At 48.0% G+C, this 19837-nt stretch overlaps 2 protein-coding genes across 3 annotated transcripts in view; one reads left to right on the forward strand and one right to left on the reverse strand.

Annotated features, from left to right (window-relative positions):
• The window catches only part of LOC138468059 (calmodulin-lysine N-methyltransferase-like), a 734539-nt gene extending 733664 nt beyond the window's left edge, over positions 1 to 875 (reverse strand). Inside the window, exon 1 of the mRNA XM_069608456.1 lies at positions 748 to 875. Within this exon, the coding sequence (XP_069464557.1) occupies positions 748 to 834 (87 nt within the window). The 5' untranslated portion in view covers positions 835 to 875. The remainder of the gene's footprint in view (positions 1 to 747) is intronic.
• PREPL (prolyl endopeptidase like) overlaps positions 685 to 19837 on the forward strand; it is a 915395-nt gene continuing 896242 nt past the window's right edge. Inside the window, exon 1 of one of the 2 annotated variants that reach the window (XM_069608452.1) lies at positions 685 to 743. The gene's annotated coding sequence lies outside the window, so the exon portion shown is untranslated. Of the gene's footprint in view, positions 744 to 987; positions 1103 to 19837 lie in introns of those variants that run through there. The other variant, XM_069608451.1, reaches the window with a different exon arrangement.

Genomic DNA, 19837 nt, shown 5'->3' on the forward strand with positions numbered 1-19837 from the left:
GATGTTCCAGAACAACATATCTCGAGGGCAACTAATGCTTGCCACCATCTGCAGGACTACAAAAAAGGAAGCAGGCGCCCCTCTCCCGAAAGAACACTGCATGATAAGCTGTTCAGTGGTTTTTAACCACTTTGAGAGTTCACAGCCATTGGCTTTTTGCTCACTGTACCTTTCACAGATGGGAAATAACCATTTGCATATCAGTCGTTGTCCCGCCCACATGGCTAGTCCAGCACCCGCCCACACGTTCAGTCTAGCACCGAAATGCTATGGCAATTCTCTTGTGAACAAGAGTACCAACAGCAACCCCATACACATGTTTCAGCCTTGTTAGGCCTCATCAGTGAGGTGAAGCTGTGTCTCTCTGAGTACAGTGAGCAGGGAGTCCACCGTCTGGTTGCCCCCAGGTAGCTAACGATGACCAACCCCAGGTTCCTTCCAAAAATACAAAAAAAGGTAGCAGGCGCCCCTGCTCCAATCCCCATTCGCAGCCACTGTTACTGCAGTCAGAGGAGTCCCCCATTCGGAACGTCCTTATAACTGGATGAAACTTGTAATTATTGTTACGCAGGAGCACACTGCGCAGCTGCCGCCATGTGACACTAACCACTTGAATGTGAGTGACTGTCTATGGCCATGTGGAAATTATATCTGTGGGCGTGCCATTCCGTGCCCTCCCAGAGGCTGCCTGTGCGAATCCGGCGTGGATGGGTGACTAAGGGCAAAGCGCTGCTGTGCTGCAGGTACCTGTCTCAGAAGACCCCATCTGGCTTTGGCTGCGGAAGCAGGCGCTGCAACAGCTGATTGTCCGCTCCCGGCTCCAGTCCCCTCCATTTCGTTGGTGCTGCCCGCACAGCAGTTTGAACTTGCCGCTGTGTGAAACTATCCAGTGATGATGCCACGGGGCGGCACACGCGCTCCTCCAATAGCCGCGGGCTGGAGTCCTCCAGCCTCCCTCGGTAGTGATGTAGTGACCAACGTCAGAGAACACGCAGAAAAATCCCTGGGCAGTATTCTGCTGTCAGTGACGTCATCACAGTGCGCCACTACCCTCTGTCAGTGTCAGATCTATTTGGGGAGGAGTCGCAACGACGTAGAATTGGTGAGAATGAGTGGAGGGTAGGACTCGGGTATTGGGAGTATGCAGGGTGGATATTAATGGACACTCAGTGGCTGTCACTGACAGCCTGTTAGGGTTCTGCTGCATGTTACTTTTGTGGACATCACTCTGTAGCGTCATGGATGGCCGCATCCCCTTGTTAAGGACATCCGCGTTTGCAGAGAACACTACTAGGAAGTTTCTAGCAGCCTCATCGTTACGACCCAAACAAATCACCACATTTGGTGCAGTTTTCCTGCATCAAATAGGGGGAGTTTTGCATACACATGTAAGTTGCGGCACTGGAGCCAAAGTTTGGCATGGTTCCTAACACGTGCACGCCCATGAGATCCGATGTTTTACCTGTCCTTTCATTTACAGAACATTGAGACTAGATACTTGGTACTATTTGAAAGGATGTAAACCTCAACAAGGACAAACTGCACAGTGCCTTTTTTCACAGTCCGTAATTAATCATGTTGCACAGGTAAACAAATCACTGATGGCACAGCTCTGAACTCACACGCTTTTGGCGGATGTCACCCGCCTTGTAAACAGCTCACTAACCCGCCAAGCTTCTTACACGCCCATTCCTTTCAATGGGATCTCACCTGCCAAAAACAAAATCGGGTGTTTTCACCCGCCTTGGCAACACAAATGGTTGAGAGGAAAAATAAAACATCTTTTAGGATAAAGGTTCATTGATGATGATGCAAAAAATACAAAACCGTTCTCGTATATGTACAATGAAAGTATTTCCGTATGTGAAAAATGATCTTCTTGAACATCCCTCAGATAAAAAATATGAAGTTCGTTCATACCTCACGTAGCACAGCCATCATCATCCATACCAATATATATATATATATATATATATATATATTCTGCTGAAACTGAAATTGCACTGGTCACCTGACTACCCCCTGTTCTAGGGCCTCGGGCCCCGTCCCCTCCCCGTCAGTTGCACACCTGCACTGCCCCCTTGCAACCTCCCTGCACTCGTGGGCTGTTTCTGTATCCCTACAGCCCTCTACCAACACCTGATGTCTGCACTTACCCCCGCACCTGCGTGCACTTCTTATTTATTGTTTATTGGCGTTTATTTTATTTTTCTCTTATGTACTGCACTGTCCCCTCCTCTCTCCCCTCGCACGTTTCCGTCTCCCCTTGCGCGACCTCAGTGTCACTTGGTCTAGTACGATCGTTGTCTCTGTCTTCCCTCTGTTCCTCCTCCCTTGCCTCATCGCGCCCTAAAACACTTGTGTATAGGTGCGTTATAAATGCCATATCATATCATATCCCAATCCTATCTACTTGGGGATTCGTGTGACTATGACACAATATGATTATTATTGTTACATAACAGGATTGGGTAGTTGAGTGCTGCATCTTCAGATTACATTAAAAAAAACATATCCAGGAACAGAATTGTGTCATGGTATGTAAATGCATGCTAAAATGAGTTTGATCTAATTCTGCAAGTTTGGGTTTGAAAAAACAAATCTTTAAATTTAGAACGCACAGGATCTTGGTTATTCTCTCCATCACAGGAAATAGATTTTTATGATTTCCCAATATAAGGATGAGTACCCATCCCACTTCACAAATCAAACCCCTCTTGTGCAGGATTCTTTTTGTCTACTTTGTAAAGTCAAGAGTGAGGGGTCAATGAAATTTACATTAGCAGCATTTGATATTGAAGTGGATGTGACACCCTAAGCTCCCTCTCATTCCCATATTCTTTTTTCGTATCTATGGCTGTTACTGATTTCATATTTTGCAAGCATTTCTTTATTAGGCTATGGTACTTGCGCATTGTAACCACAGCCCTATATTGGCCATATCTGTGAGAACGCCTTCGGGTACAATTGAATAGAGGTTTCATTTACAAAGAACTGTGCTTAGGTTGCACAGAAGTGCTATCAATTTTACACTACACACACAGATCAGAAATGTATTTTTTGTTTGGCTTGAAATGACATTGCGCTTGGTTTTAAATGCACTGGGAATGCAAAGTGCATTTCCCATAAACATACTGAGGATTTCGATTTAGAATACGTGCTCCTAGTAGAAATGATCTCTTTACTACAATACTTTATTTTGGTATTAAAACTGCCATGGGTCCTGTGATGCTGGAAATGCATCGGAGGGACAGGGCCTCCGTATCCTTGACCTTTACTGCTTTTTATCATGTGTTCTTTCGTGTTTTCCGTGCAGGAGTTCATGTGGGACTCCTGGCGGTGCAGCTATCTTTCTTTTGGTTTGGTGAACGGACCCGTGGGATACCCTTATGGCACCCATGGGTGGGGGTACAACCCTGTGCCCCTAGTGTATGTTTTTGGGCACCTGTGGGTGGCCCACAGAGCAGGGTATGGGCTGGTGGAAGCTCCATGCTGAATTTGACAGGTGCGCAAAGTATCCTCCATTTTTGGATACCCCGGCCCTGCCATTGGGATCAGTTGATTCCTGATGGAAAACAAGATGGCCCCGGTGGCCTCTTGCTTTCTATTACCCATTACCTTGTTTTCCCAAAGTCCTGGAAGCCCTGACTCTGTCCCTTCCCCCTGACTGGCTGTTGGGTGGACATGCTATAGATGGTGTTGTTGTGAAGGCCCGGCCAGACTAGCTGGAGCCTTCCCGGTGATGTATGTTGTGGGTACCTACTGTGGGTGGTACCCGGGTGAATAGAGTTTGTGACGAACATGCATTCTGTGTTGTGGATGTCTAGTATCTGGTGGTTGATACAATGACTGAGACAGCCCTGCCCGAAACCGGTATGAATGCAGCTTGGAGTTTTGAATGGCTCGGTACTTGTCCCAATACACATAACTTGTTGTGAGTGTCTGGAGAGAAGTGAATGGCCTGAATACCTCGGTGCCTGATTGGCTGTCTGCCTGCATGAATGCCCGTAGTCGTGATTGGATGCTTGAGTGTGACCCAGCGGAATGAATGGGAGATCAACAGTATATCTGGGGACCCCTCACTGCTAGGAATCGTGTTCAGAAGCTGAAGTCTAGTACGACGAGTAACTGGAGTAACTGAAGCTTGACCTTGAAGCCCTGCTGGACGAGAACAATTGCTGTTGCTCTCCTTCACAATCTGAAAGCTGCTGTGCCTCCAAGGACTGACCCAGAGAGGACCTGGTAAGGCACCCTCTTCCCGAGCTACGAGGGACCATCGTGCACAGCTGATCTTTGCCAACGCTCCCTGGTAGACAGACCTTCGACAGGCTGCCGACCCGATACAGGGACTGCTGCGGAACTCCAAGGAGAAGCACTCGGACTGTTGTTTGCCTAAGAACTTCAATTGATCATCGGACGCTCTCGCCTGCATCGTCATCCGCTTGACTCCCGTTGGAGAAGGCCTGACCGTCGACGCGCCGAGGAGCATCCACCGGTGGGTTTCCCGCCACCTCAAGACCGCAGAGACACCGACGACTCGACGCCCTTGCTGGGCCACAGTTCTTCATCTCTTTGCGGTCCAGAACTATTGTCACTGAGGTGCCCCGCACGCCTCTTCCTTGCAGGACGCCAACGCTCTGTCGTCGACGAGCACTGCTAGGAACGAAGCTGCCACTTCACGGCCGTAGTTCAACCTGTTCACCATCGGACGTTCGACGACCCGTGACTCCCGCCTTAAAGGGAGGGCACTCAAGAAGGGCCGTCGATTCCCCGACACGAACGCCGAGTTCCTCGACACCTCTCGACGATCCGTGGCTCCTGCCTTAAAGGGAGTCACTCAAGAAGGATCGGTCGACGCATCGTCGGAGAACTCTACTCCACCAGGTACATTGGGGGGGTAAAACCTTAATAGGAGGAAGTAAGACTATTGAACATATGGACTGGGCTTGTGCTATACATCTTTATTTACAGGTTGCCCAGGTGGGGGGATCTCCACACAGAACTGTGTCTAGGTAACGGGGCCAGCATTCTGCCTAGTGTTCCAGCCATCTTACGTTCCTGCCTATCTATATTGCTGGTTTCCTCGTTATCAATCTGTGTGACATTTTAACCGTACAGTTGATGCACTTTAATGAGATTCGATTACATTAGTGGTACCACTTTAGAATTGTATATATTTATCATTATTGACTTCCGAGTACAAAGTGCGTTATTGTGATCGTGTACATACCCTTAAATATTATATAAAGACTGTGTTTTCAGTAATACAGTGTGTGGACATTCCTTTGTGGGGGTTCGGGGACTACACTGTACTTAAGAACCAGCCTGCATCACCTCCTGAGAAGCTAGGCCTTGATTGCTCGAACACGTACCAATAATAGAGAATCTTGGCTGGGGTCCTCTGTGCCTCTCCTCTACCATATAGAGAGCGGAAGTACAGACACCCCCTACCAGTCTTTACAGGCCCCCCCCCAGTGCCAAGGCCTTTTTTGGTGATTCCGGTATTTCACCATGCAAAGCCTTCTAACATTTTCTCCTTCATAATATAAAAAACTATCTCGTCCTTGGCACTGTGGAGGTAATCCCAAGGACGAGATATCTCGTCCTTGGCACTTAAGGGGTTAAGCCAAATACATCACCTCTCCAATTTCTTTGCACTGCAGGGACTTAGCAGGGCAATAATTCTACAGGGTTTATCTAGGTTAATTTGGAGAATTCTCATACCCAATTAGAACCATTCTTTAAGGAGCGGATTAAGACTTTGCTTTCATGAATTGTCAAAAGAATTCCCAGTCAGTCTCTCCTCTTTCTTGGAAAGCAAATCTGCTCCAGTTAATATTCTTCTCAGGGGTAGTACCCAGTTCTCCAGATAATGTCTAGATTCAGCACTTGTCGAGGTGGTATCCCTTCTGTACATCTTGTGATTCCATAGTCGGATCCATATTCCTTGGGTGTTCCTGTCTTTTATCACTCATATGCTCACGCCTTATCAAGATTATGTCCCACTTTTTGATTGGTCAGGTTCATCCATTGGCTTATCTAACAGTCAACACTCCCACATTACCACACCCTTCAGTCTCCATTGGATGTTCATATGCCTGAATATGGAAAAGGTGGGGGCATGAACGTGCGGCATTGTTTTTCATATAGTTATTAATATTAATCAAATATAATGTTTTGTATTTGATAGAGGCAAATCTCATGGTCACGGATGGAACGGAGGGGGTGAACAGAATGGATGGAATAGATGCAGGAGACTGATGGAATGGAAGAGATAAAATTGATGGAAGTGATGGAAAGCATTGGATGGAATAAGTGGATGAAGAAATCGTAGAAAAGGGTGGATGCACTGACTGAATGGATAAATTGAATGAATAAGAAAAAGGAAAGGAAGAAATTGATTGATGCATCGAGGGAACGGATAGTTGCTGGAATGAATTGATGAAGAAATAGAAGAAATGGATGAATGCAGTGATTGGATGGATGGATTGAATGAACAGAATATTTAAACTACCCTAACCTCTAGCTCCTGTGTGCCCCACGTACATGTCTCTGTGTACCCTGCTTTCCTACTCCCATGCTGTTTTTGTACATCCCTATGGCCTATGATATCGCTGTAATCCCAAGCCCCCTGTCATTTTGTGTCCATTTGTCACTGCGCTCCCTGCCATCCTGTTCCCGTGATGTCGCCATGTATTCCAATGTATCACCCAACCCTCTCATCACCATATGTGCCCACTGTGCCCAAGTGTCACTGCTGTGCTCTGTTTTCTTGTCACCATAAAACCAACCCACTATCACTGTGTGTCAATGTGCTCCCCGCCATCCTGTTCATGTGCCTGGTCTCGGGCGCTTTAAAGATGAACCACCACTCTTATCACATCACTGCTCCTACTCTCTTCTACTCACCATCACACAACTAGAACACAGCTATATCCTTGATTAATTCGGCCTAGCTGTTCACATACAAACACTACCCCATGAACACCCAATGACCCTAATAAAACAGTTATTCCATGACACTCTGGCCTAGCTGCTCACATAGCAAAAACAAAGAGGTGATGGCTGGAAGGTTTAGAAAGAATCTTAACCACTGGCAATGCTCTGGGCAACCCTCCAGACCACCGTTCTTCGTCTGCCAAGCCATTACAGAAGGGGAAAGACCATATGCAAATCAGGCTTGGCCACACCCCAAAAGGGGCAGTCCAGCCCGAACTGCTAGGCCACATCCCGTCTGCACGAGACCACAAGCATCCCCAAACATGTTTCGCCCTTGTTGGGGCTCATCAGTGAGGAGTAGCTTGGGTCTCTAGGCCCAGCAGGCACGGGACCCACGTCTGGGCATACCCGTCCCACTCGGGGTGACAAAGCAAAAACAAAGAGGTGATGGCTGGAAGGTTTAGAATGAATCTTAACCACTGGCAATCCTCTGGGCAACCCTTCAGACCACCGTTCTTCGCCTGCCAACCCATTACAGAAGGGGAAAGACCATATGCAAATCAGGCTTGGCCCCACCCCAAAAGGGGCAGTCCAGCCCGAACTGCTAGGCCACATCCCTTCTGCATGAGACCACAAGCATCCCCAAACATGTTTTGCCCTTTTTGGGGCTCATCAGTGAGGAGTAGCTTAGGCCTCTAGGCCCAGCAGGCACGGGACCCACGTCTGGGCATACTCGTCCCACTCGGAGTTTACAAAGCAAAAACAAAGAGGTGATGGCTGGAAGGTTTAGAATAAATCTTAACCACTGGCAATGCTCTGGGCAACCCTCCAGACTACCGTTCTTCGCCTGCCAAGCCATTACAGAAGGGGAAAGACCATATGCAAATCAGGCTTGGCCCCACCCCAAAAGGGGTAGTCCAGCCCGAACTGTTAGGCCACATCCCTTCTGCACGAGACCACAAGCATCCCCAAACTTGTTTTGCCCTTGTTGGGGCTCATCAGTGAGGAGTAGCTTGGGTCTGTAGGCCCAACAGAGCAATTGCCAGTGGTTTAGATTCATTCGAAACTTTCCTCCCATCACTTTTGTGGTCAGTTTGTTTCTCCTTGTGAGAGAGGGTATGCCCAGACGTGGGTCCCTTGCTCGCTGCACCACAGGGAACCAGGCTGCACCTCACTGAGGAGGTCCAACAAGGCCGAAACATGTCTGGGGTTGCTTGGTTTTCTGTGCAGAGGGGACCTGGCTTAACAGTTCGGGCTGGGCTGCTACCTTCGGTGGCGGCAGCTGCTGACTGATTTGCACATGGCTGGTCCCCTTTTGCAATGGCGCGGACAGGCTAAAAAACGGTGGTGTGGAAGGTTGGCCCAGAGCAATTGCCAGTGGTTTAGATTAATTCGAAACCTTCCTCCCATCACTTTTGTGGTCAACTAGCTGCTCACATAAGCGTCCTTCAGGCCTAACGCAGCCAAACCCAGTCTGGATGTCCAACCTCCAGACTGCAAGTACGTACAACTACTATCTTCAACACCACACATAACACTACGATGCAGCTACCATGCAACAACTACACCAGCTGCACACATAACCGGTGCACCCACACACCCTAAAACATCATCTATCTTGACTAACCTGAACTGCATTTCCAGAGTGTGTTCAACCTACCAGCGCTTTGAGGTCATACCAATGATATATAGAGCGCTATATAAATGGCAAGTAACATAACATATGTATGTTTATGTCCTCAGGGCTTGCGTCGAAACTACCGCCGTGCTAGCGTTAGTGGGGATTTGCAGGCCTGTGATATCCTTTCACTTAAATTTTAAACAATCTATATTCGGGTCCCCACAAATAATAATCTTTAAGTTGGTTAATGTGGCATTCCAATTATCAATCAAGTTGTGTACATGATCAACAAACTCCGTGGACTCACTAGGTGCAGGATTCTAGTACAAATGTAATAGTCCCAACCATTCGCACCTCTCAATTCCTTGGTTTCCTACTTCCATCAGCAGTGCCTGTATATACGGGTTGGTCTCAAGCACTTCTTAAACATTTAGCCCTATACCGTTTCTTAACAGTGCCAACAAGCCGGACATAGGTCCTCCTTTTATGCCTTTTTTGCTATGTCCAGATACAACGAATAACCGCCAACCAGCGGCTTTTCCCTCAACCTAGTCTCTTGCATACAGAAGATGTCAATGATATCCCCTTTACATTCTTCCCCATGAAACAAATGGAGAAAGCCCCTTCTTTGGGCCCTTAAACCTGACATTAATTAGTGGCCCTGGTTGTCAAGGCTTTAGATAACCAATCCTAGGATTCAACCATGTCTTCCTTGCCCCCAATGTTCGGGGATTCCCAAAAGGTGCATCTCACACCATTCATTGCACTAAAGGTTACTTTAAGAGTATTGAAGTCCGGAATAGCTTTTGTGATGCCACTTTATGATGCTCTTGATAAAACTGGGGCATGTTAATCCCCCTCTCATGGATGTTTTTGAGGGACCAAGTGTTACATCTCCCTTTATTCAGCCTCTTCGGCCGCACAAAACGAGAATCGTCACCTTTCGGAAACAGCATGTTGCTGCTCCTTTTTTTCCGTTGTTGGAAGCTGCCCTGGAAGCGGGCAGCATCTATGGTGACACGGCGGAGAACTGTTGCCTTGACAACGGTGGCAACCCCATCACGGGAGCAAGGTCAGCTGACTGCTGCCACCGGTCCCGCCTACAGCAACGCTTTAAATGCATAACTGAACAGAAGCTTGTTCCTTCTGATTGTAGAAACTTCCTGTTACCAGTATTCCGATACTTTCCATTTGAAACTCCTTACCTTTGACTTGGCTTGTTATACGATTGTCCATGCCTCTGGTCCTTCTGGTTACTCTGAGAATTCCAGCCCTGGTACCGATCCTGCGCACGTGTTGCGGACTGCTTTCCACCTCTTGTTTTCGGCTCCTGTTCGAATTCCTGTTTTGGACACGACTTGTATTACGTAACACCTGGCCTCTGGTCTCGGCTTTCACTGTACTTCCTGATTTATGACTGTTTCTGGCCCCAGTACTTTGGTTACTTTGTTGTTTGCCGACTTAGGCTCGCTACACAAGCTTCCTCTGCCTGCATTGTTCGGCTCTTGAAGTCATTCCGGAGTCCTCACTCGACACACGGTTTGCCTCTACCTGTATTTCCGGTGTTACTTTGCATTCCGGAATTCCGATTTCGGTCACTAGCTGGGCTACTCATACTGCAATTCCATCCTTTAATGATACTCACCGTCTACATACTCTGATTCATCGCCTTGTGCCTACCTCCTTCTCATCGAGAACACTTACTTGGACACTCAGTGTCCAGCATCCTCAGTCCCTGAAAAGACTCCATTTGATAAGGATACTGTGCACATCCAGGACGTGTTGGCAGGTACACCTTGTGCACCAACCCGGCTCTAGTGTGGCCCTCGTGCTGATCTGGCATAGCCTCCCTTACTAACATTCCTGTTTATTATTTTATCCCAGTCATTGTTTGGATTTTGTTCTTTGTTTCCTCACCTCCCACTTCAGCTAAAATCTGTATCCGGTAAGGAAGAGTCTCTCATTGTTTTTATAGTCTTCTTCAACATCCCAGACAATGAGTAATTCTCACCACTGTCTTCTATGTCCTTGAGGGGAGGCGTTTTTGGCCACACTTCGCATCCAAATATTCAGTGCTCAGGCAGGTGAAATTCCATTCCAATTTAGGAGGTTAACACTTTGTGTACTAATCATTTTGTCTTTTCTTGCAGCCTGGTTAATTGGCGGTGTGTTCTCCCCGCTCTTTTGTGTGATTTGCTCCTCTGGCGGGTTCTCTAGTCTGCCGCAGAGGGGTATATGATAAGAGTTCCCTCGAGTGAGGAGGTATGGGTTAAGGTACAACTCGGGCTCTTCAATCAAGACTATCCTGGCCCAGAATCGGCAATCGCCTCTGCTTCTCCAGAACCCTTGGTTCAGTGTGCAACACCAAGTTAGGGCCTCTCTTATGAGACGTCCACTCTCTTCGGGTCAGAGATCCTACTTTTACTCTCCGTGATGTCAAAGCCCAAAAACTTTAGGGCTGTTGCTGCCTCTAGTAGCTGATTATGCACCAAGGTCGAGGGACTATGCAAGCAGACTTGATCCAGCTTATTTTCATCACAGAACTCTACCACAGTTATGTTATATCCATTGAGTCTATAGCAGTTGATTTCGGGATGTGATGAAATAGTCAGAAGATGTTGTTACGGTTTAGTAATAAACCATCCTAAATGCTCAGAATTGTTCAAATATCAACGAATTTGCCAGAGCAGTACGTACAGCATTATTTTTTCATTGGAGGAGCACGATGTGAGCCGATGCCATGATTTAGTTCACCCTGCTCTCTACAGTACGAGCATTTGCTCGTTAGAAGACTAGAAGCTGCTTGGTTAGCTCCTTCGGTCTGATTAACTGCCTAACATTTTGACCCTGTAATTTGCCTTTTTTCATTTTGATGACATTGATGTGTCTTGTCAATCGGTGCTCTTTTTTCAGCAGCTAAGGTCTTGAACTGGGGGGTTTGGCAATGGTTGATCCTTATGCTATATGATATCTGAATACTGGGTAATAACGAAGGACCGTCTGGCTCAGTCGATGGGGAGGCGAGCAACTCGTTCAAGAGGCCAAGCTCCCTCTCCTCGTCCTCACCAGGCTCATCCTTGTCATAGACCAAAACATCCAAAAGTGCTTGTTAGAAGCTGTTTGACTCAGGGTCCTCGAAAAGTTCTTCCTTCTGTAAATTGCAAGATGTTACATTTTTTCATTTGTCTTTGGTGTTTTTGCATATTTGATGGTAGGCTCCGGTAATTAAAATCTTAAGTTCTGCATCAATGTTCTTGAGTAATATTGATTTTGTTTTTTTGGTTGTCTGCTTAGCCTTTGCCAGACATAATGAAGAGCCACGTTTCTTTTTGGATCCAAAGATCATAACGTTTTGTACTTGCTGGGGTTTAAATCTGACCTTGGGGACAGGGGCAACCCTTGATGCTGCTAACACCTCTTGGGGTTCTGGTCTGTCTCCCGTAACGTCCACTTCTATCGGGCTCTGGTCGTCTAGGGTCGCCTGTGGGTCACCATTGACATTCATCTCCAGGGTTTTCCTTAACATTTCTGAATCAATGGAAGCTCCTCTGGGCCTGTGTTGATCCTGTTCCTCACGCTCCTACACAAGATCATTCCACTCAATGGATAGGGGCCAAAGGTGTTTTTATGGCATTCTCAGTGGTCACCTCTGAATTAGGCTCAGTCCGACATGCAATCGTGCAACAGTCTTTATTTGCAACCAATAACTCCCGTAACGCAAAGTTAGGGTTCCCTTCCATAGGCTGCATCAATCCTTTTATAGTCTCTTTTATTAGGCCCAATGGAGGTCTTTTTTTCCTCTCAAACCTCTTTGGGGAGGTTTAGGAGGTCATTCCAAATGTATATTTCAGCGTCTCGTTCTCTATCCCATCTGCCTTTGATGGTGTCAATCACTGCCGTCAAAGTTGATTGATCCATGAAATGACATTATCATTGATATTTTCATAAACCTTTAGGAAGGGAGACAGAGAAATCGTAAGAGCGACATGAGCACCACTTCTGTGTTCACTGGGGACCTTTGTCTCTGAGCTTTAGGTGGACCCCTTCCCTGTAGGGGAAGAGTTCTTTGGGGGCAGCGTGGACTGTCTTACTTCTACAATTCAGAGGAACTAGTATCCGAGGAGGAGAGGGACGAGCCGGCACCCTTACTCCATGCTGATCTTCGGACCCATGGCCACTTATTTGATTTGAATGAGGGCCATCTTCAGGGACTTTGTCTCACCCCTCAACAAGTGGAGACTGGGCCGACTCTTTATCGTTAATCCTTCTTCTCTTGGCAGGATTCTCCAGCGGTCTCTGTGTATGAGTATGGTCGGCCCCATCATTCGAGCCTACAATGTCGGTTGAACTGGAGGGTTTTTTCCCACTTATTTGCAGAGATAAGTCTGCAATGTTGCATGTTAGGCGAGCCGCCAAGCTTGATCAGTGGGCTTGTTCAACCTCAATGATGGGGTGCCGGTACCGTATGGATCATAGCAATTTTGACATTCTTCATTACATCCCTGGGTGGATCTTGATTCGTACATGCTGAGGCTATTGGGCCTTTAATACGGTGGGAGTCCTGATTTAGGTCTTGCACATAGCTGTTAATAGCACCAGTACTTGTTACAAGCGTGAGCCCAGAGCAGCTTTCAGCTTATGTTGAGTTTGAAGCCAGGCTTCTGTGTACTTCAGTGTGAGACCTTTTGGTCTGTGTGTACAGCAGAGGGCACCCACCCATGGAAGAGTTTTGTTCTGTTGCGCTGGTAAAGCTGGGCAACAGGTTGGCATCCGCCCCCCCCTTTCCCAGGGTCAGCCGTCTTGATCCCCAGAGGAGCTGCGTCTTCTCGCCTGCCTTCACCATTAGTTTGGCGGGGCATGAGTTTTGCCGCAAAGAATCGTTAACCTTCCATAGAGGATGAGGACCTGATGGGGGGCGGGTGTCGATTTCTTCCCACTACCTGGCAAAAATATGGAGGCTATAGGTCTGCCCCCATCCTTGGAATCCAGGGATGTACAGTCTTGGTGCAAGCGGACCTGGGCAACCCCGATTTCATTGTTCTACGTGGCCTGCCACATTGCTGCATGCTGCTTTGCCACATGTTAGCATCTGTTCCATTGGTTTTGGAGCACATGCTTCTGTATTCGGGGTGGAAGTACGGGGACTTGCGTGCAGAGTACCACCTGTACACTGAAGCTCCTAGCTTGGAGATTTGGTGGCGTCCTCCATCTAAGAGTTTAATGAGGAGCTGCAACGGCACTTGCCATCTAGTATGCTGGGAGGCTCCCTTCTGGAGCCCTGTCTCCGCCTCCATGCTCACTTTCTCCTCTGCCTTACCGGAAGCCCAGGAAACACAGACAAAACACTCCTCCCGCACTCGGCGATGCTCTGCGTCCGGGTGCAGGCTTTACAAATGAGATTCCTCCTTGTAGATGACAACTGTATAAAGACTGCTACTGCTTGCTCTTCTCCACAGGCAACACCCTCCTGTGACACTCTAATGTAAATCACTTTCCAAATTCCCCTGCACCTCAGGGACATAGCTGAGCAATAATTCTCAATGTTTTATTTCATTACCGTTGGGTAATTATCATACTCACTTTGAAATATTCTTGAAGGTGTTGAGATAGAATGGACCTTCGAGAGTTTCCCAAAGAACTCCCAGAAAGCATCCCCTCCCTCTTGGAAAGCAAATCTGCTCCAGGTAATACTCTCCTCATGAGTAAAGCCCAGTTGTCCAGATAATGTCCAGATTCAGCACTCCTCCAGGTGGTATCCCTTCTGTGAAGCATTTGATTCCAGAATCGGATCCCTATTACCTGTGTGTTCCTGCTTTTTAAAAAACATTTTTTTTCAGCTGTATTTATTTTCAGCAGAGCGAATTACAAATGATCATATAACAAAAGAAGTATCAAATAATGGTGTCACCCGCATCCTTTTCGCCAAATATCCCCATCAGGGATGTAATCTGTTGCTGAGATTTAACTAATACAACAATACAACTCCCTCGTTCCTTCCCTAAACATCCCCCCGCTCCCGCTTCAATAATACGCTAACATTTGTGTGGAATAGAGCATCTACAATCAACTACCAACCACCTAGAAGAACCCCCTCCAACCCCAAACCTTCTTGCTACTCAGGCATCCCCGGTTACAGGATATAGACATTGCGAAGCAACCTGGGTTTAAAGTACATTTGATCCCTGTCGTCCATGAATTTGTGTAGCGGTGCCCAGGTAGTGATGTATTTCAAATAGGAGCCTTCGGCAATTGCTGTCACTTTCTCCATGGCCATCACCCCCCAAAATCTAACCCACCATGCGGCCACCACAGGCCCGTGTTTATTCTTCCATGCCTGCGCTATGGTGATTCTTGCTGCGCTCAGCATGTGAGTGATGAGGCCAGCCCTGTATCCAGAGTTAGCATAGCTCCCCTCCACTGCATCGCCCAACAGGACGACCACAGGGTCAAATGGCAATCGTATCTCAGTTATATCCTTTATATGACTTAGGACTTCCTTCCAGTAGATCTCCACCACCGGGCACTTCCACCACATATGGATTAAGTTCCCGGGTTGCCCACAGCCCCTCCAACAGAGGATGGAATAATCTGCATTAATGGAGTGCAGTCGGTGTGGTGTCATGTACCAACGAAGGCAAAGCTTGTATGCCCCCTCTTTAATCGATGTACATTTGGAACCCTTGGCTGCGCGATGCCATATGCGGCCTCATGACTCCCCCGAGATAGATCCACCCACGTCCTCAGCCCATTTTTGCATGTATGGAACGATCTCCTCTGGGTCCGCTCCCCCCATCAACCTATATAGTCTGGACACCCCTTTCTCGTTCTTTCCCTCTTGCACCGTGAGCTCCAGCCCTGTGGGAGCCCTCCCAGCTCTCTCTCGTACCTTCCCATTAGTAATCTAGTGTCGGAGAGGACGTAGTGGAAGCGTTCCGACTCTGGTATCTAGAATTTAGCTTTACAACCTTCAAAGGTTAGCGGCTCACCCTCCAAATACAGATCTCCCAATACCAGAGCCTGTTCCTTCCCTCCCCACTGCTTCCAGAAACGTTTCTGCAGACCTGGCGTAAAATCTGGGTTATGAGCTACCGGGGTAAGCAGGCCTCCCCTCACCCCCACCTTGTTCCCCCTTAGTGCTTTATCCCAATACCACAAGGTGGCCTTGGAAGATTCCAATAATGCGCCTCCTTTCTCTCTATGTCGACTTGCGAGGAAGCCCAAGAGTTCCAGAGGCATCCTTGAGGCTGCTTTCTCCAGGATCACCCACATATTTTGACTGTCCATAGGGGGCCATTGTAACATGGGGGCCACCTGTGCTGCCCATAAATACCTGCGGAATTCTGGAACACTCAGACCCCCCAGAACTGGCGGTCTAAATAGGACTTTCTTGGGAACCCTCGGCTTCTTCCCCTTCCAAATGAAAGACATCACCTCTCCCTGCAATTTTTTAATGGCTGGATTTGGTATACGTAACGGCAGGGCACCGGTCACGTATAAAAACCTCAGAAGCAGGTTCATCTTGACCGCCGCTATACGTGCCAGCCACGAGAGTTCCTGCAAATCCCATCGTTTAAGGTCTTGCAACAAGGAGTTCAAAAGGCCCGGGATATTAGCCCCATATAACCTATTGTAAGGGGGGGTTAAATGGACACCTAAGTATTTTACAGCTTTCCGTTCCCATTTCAAGGGATAACGGATCTCCCACTCTGACGCCTGTTCAGCAGCCTCTGTAATATTAAGTGCCTTAGATTTAGAGTAGTTAATGTGAAACCCTGAAACTTCGGCAAATTTATCCAGCAACTCTATAGAGCTCGGGAGGGAATTTGTCATGTCTTTCCTGAAAAGAAGGATATCATCGGCATAGAGGGCCACCTTCTGGGGGCCATCCGTCCCAACCTCCACCCCCAGGATACCCTGGTCAGCCCGGATTCTTTGTGCCAGCGGCTCCATGGCTATGGCAGAGATCAGTGGAGACAATGGGCAACCCTGCCTCGTGCCCCTACAGATAGGAATGTTGTCTGTGAGTCGTCCATTGATCATCAGCCGTGTCGACGGGTACACAAAGATGGCCTTCACAATGCGTATAAATGCCGGTCGCACCCAAACTTCTCGAGGACAAGTTGCAGATATCCCCAGTGCAAGCTGTCAAAAGCCTTAGAGGCATCCAATGCCAACCCCGAGAACCTCTGCCCAGTCCTCCGCCCCCACTCTATCGTATCCACGGCCCTGCATATATTGTCATATGTACGCCGCCCTTTTATAAAGCCCGCCTGGTCCGGGTGTATTATTTTGGGGAGGATTCTTGCTAACCTACGGGCCATGACAGTGGAGTAGACTTTTGTATCCCCATTCAATAGTGAGATGGGGCGATAACTGGAGCAATCCAAGGGGTCCCTGTCCGGCTTCAGCAGGAGGACTGTAGTGGCCGAGCCCATATCTCCTGAGATTCGCCCAGAGTCCTTGATAAAATTAAACAAATTCGTCAGAGGGCCTACCAAGATCGTTTTGAAGGTTTATAGTACGCGTTACTGAGCCCGTCCGGGCCTGGGGACTTATGACCCTTTAATGCCCCTATTGCCTTCCCCACTTCTTCCATTGATATGGGGTTTTCCAACATTAGTCTGTCTGCCTCACTAAGTTGTAGTAGAGTCACCCGATCCAAGAAGGCCATCTGTGCTTCCTTTTCAATGTTCTCTCCCTTTAGGATGTTAATATAGTAGGAAAGCATAACCCCTTCCAATTCCTTCTCCCCCCTCACCAAGTTCCCATCCCGGTTTCTGAGTTGTACAATGATTCTGGGTTTTCCGCCGCCTCAATTTAGCCGCTAGAAAGCGGTTGGCCTTGTCCCCATGTATATAGTAAGATTGCTTACTCCGTAAAAGGAGTTGTGCACAATCGTCAGCAAGTAACGTTTCTAGAGCGGCTCTGGCCTTTTTCAAATCCCTCCAGGTTCTTTGTGAGCCTTTGTTCTTGTACTCCACCTCTGCTTCCCTAATCTTGGCCTCCAGCTCCCGCCTCGCATCCTCTTTTCTCTTACCATACCCCACTGTATGCGCTATAAACTCGCCTCGTACCACAGCTTTACTTGCATCCCAAATTGTGGCCCAGTTCACCTCCCGTGTGACATTGTTTTGAAAGTAGTCCCTCAGGACTCCTTCTATATCTGTTCTTAGGGCTATATCTTTTAAGATCACCTCATTTAGATGCCAAGGCCTACGAGTTCGCGGCTGCGGGGTAAGAGGCTCCATCCTCAGGGAAACTGGGGCATGATCTGAGAGGCACCGCACCCCAATCTCCAGGCCCGTGACCTGCGGAACCAGAGAATCCGAAATCAAAACCATGTCGATTCTAGAATGCCCTCTGTGTATTGCCGAGTAGTGGGTGTACATTCTCTCTAGGGGGTGAAAGAATCGCCACGTTTCTATTAAGTGTAAGTCCCTAAGGAATTTGGCTAAGGCCTGCCTAAACACCGAATCATTGGAGGTGGCATGAAGAGTTTTGTCCAGTGTCACGTCCATTACCCCGTTAAAATCACTCCCAATCATGATCTGTCCCACTCCCGCCTTTGTAATCTTCGGTAACAACTCTAATAAAAAGCGATCTTGCCTCTCATTGGGGGCATAAAACGCAACCAGCGTGACCTGTTGGCCTATCAATAATCCCCCTAGTATCAAATAACGGCCCTCTGGATCCCTTCTTACAAACTGTTTCTCAAATTGGGTCCCTTTAGCCAAGAGGATGCCCACGCCCCTTCTTTTTGTACCACTAGAGGCAAGAAATTGCACCAGGAATGCTCTACTCCGCAACCTGTGTTCATCCTCCGATAGCAAATGTGTCTCTTGTAGCCAAACAACCGGGGCTTGCATGTCCCTAAGTCTAGTCAAAATCGATTTCCTTTTAACCAGGGAATTGAGCCCCTGAACATTTAAAGTGACAAAAGTTAGTTCAGCCATTAATATATTATAACAACACGCCCAATGCAATATTCTCCAGTTGGGGCATTCTCCTAGGCGTTGCAATCCTCTCATATAGAAATTCCACCACAAAAAGATACTCAACCATCCCCCCTCAACACCCCAACATAATTTAACACCTTGAACTTCAACAAACCCAGTCCCCATAATTGTACCTCGAAATATCACCGGGTGTATCACCCCCCGGGAAACGTAGGGTCTGGTCTCCTCCCCGGTCCCACCCCCCCCCTTTTTCCCACAGGGCAATACAACCATTGCTCTCATCTCCAATACCCAGAAAACGTGTAGAATCAGAACCAACACACGGCTCTTCCAGTACTCAATATAAAATGTTCCAGCCAATCTGCGGGGCAGCATCGCCCTCCGCATTCGGACCGGGTCCCCGGCCCTAGGATCCTTCCTGTGACTTCTTTGGCGAGAGCGCACTGATTTCCATTGTTCCTTTGCTAAAGGATCTTCTCTGCCCTCATTCCTTTGCGGGGAGCCTGCCTGGTCCTTGCCCTTGTTGTCTACCGTCTCTCCCATAAGCTTGTTCATCTCCTCCTCTTTTGTGATCGTAAATCTTTGTCCCTTCCACTCAAAGCGCAGACCAGTTGGAAACACCTAATGATAGCAAACCTTCCTCGTCCGTAGCCAATCCGTGACAACCCGCAGCCATTTTCGCTTGCTCAGGGTGGCTTGGGAAAGGTCCTAAAACAGAAGAATGGGCATAGAGCGGAAACTCAAAGGTTCTTTCTCCCGTGCGGCTCGCATGATGAGCTCTTTCAGCTGAAACATGTGCACTCGGGTTAGAACATCCGGGATCAAGTTTTTCTTTAGCTGGAGCGAAGAATAGACCCTCTGAGTCCGATCCAGGACAATGTCCCTCTCAGCATCCGGGCCAAGGATGTGGCGGAACAGCTCCGTCACATATTGGTGCAGGTCTCCATCGGGAACAGAATTTGGAATCCCCGGATGCGTATATTATTCCGCCTGGATCTATTTTTGGCATTCTCCTGTCTGTTCTGGACCCGCTCCATTTGCTATTCAAGGATCCGGACCCTTTGTGCTAGCTCTTCATGCTCATGACCGTGTTCAGCTACTGTTGTCTCCATCTCGTCAACCCTCCTCTCAACCGCCACTATTCCCTTATTGAGGTCAGCAATTGACTTGGCTAGGTCAGTGGCGCTATCCTTAATATCCTTCTTCAACTCCTTTAACATCGCTAATAAATCCCACCTGCGAATCGGTGGATCATCGCCATCCTCCAAAGTCCCCGAGGGGGGAGAGTGAATCTGAGCCTGCGACTGTAATTGATTGCGCT

The sequence above is a fragment of the Ambystoma mexicanum genome, chromosome 4q (assembly GCF_040938575.1).
Source record: "Ambystoma mexicanum isolate Mex_15411 chromosome 4q, UKY_AmexF1_1, whole genome shotgun sequence".
Lineage (NCBI taxonomy): Eukaryota > Metazoa > Chordata > Amphibia > Caudata > Ambystomatidae > Ambystoma > Ambystoma mexicanum.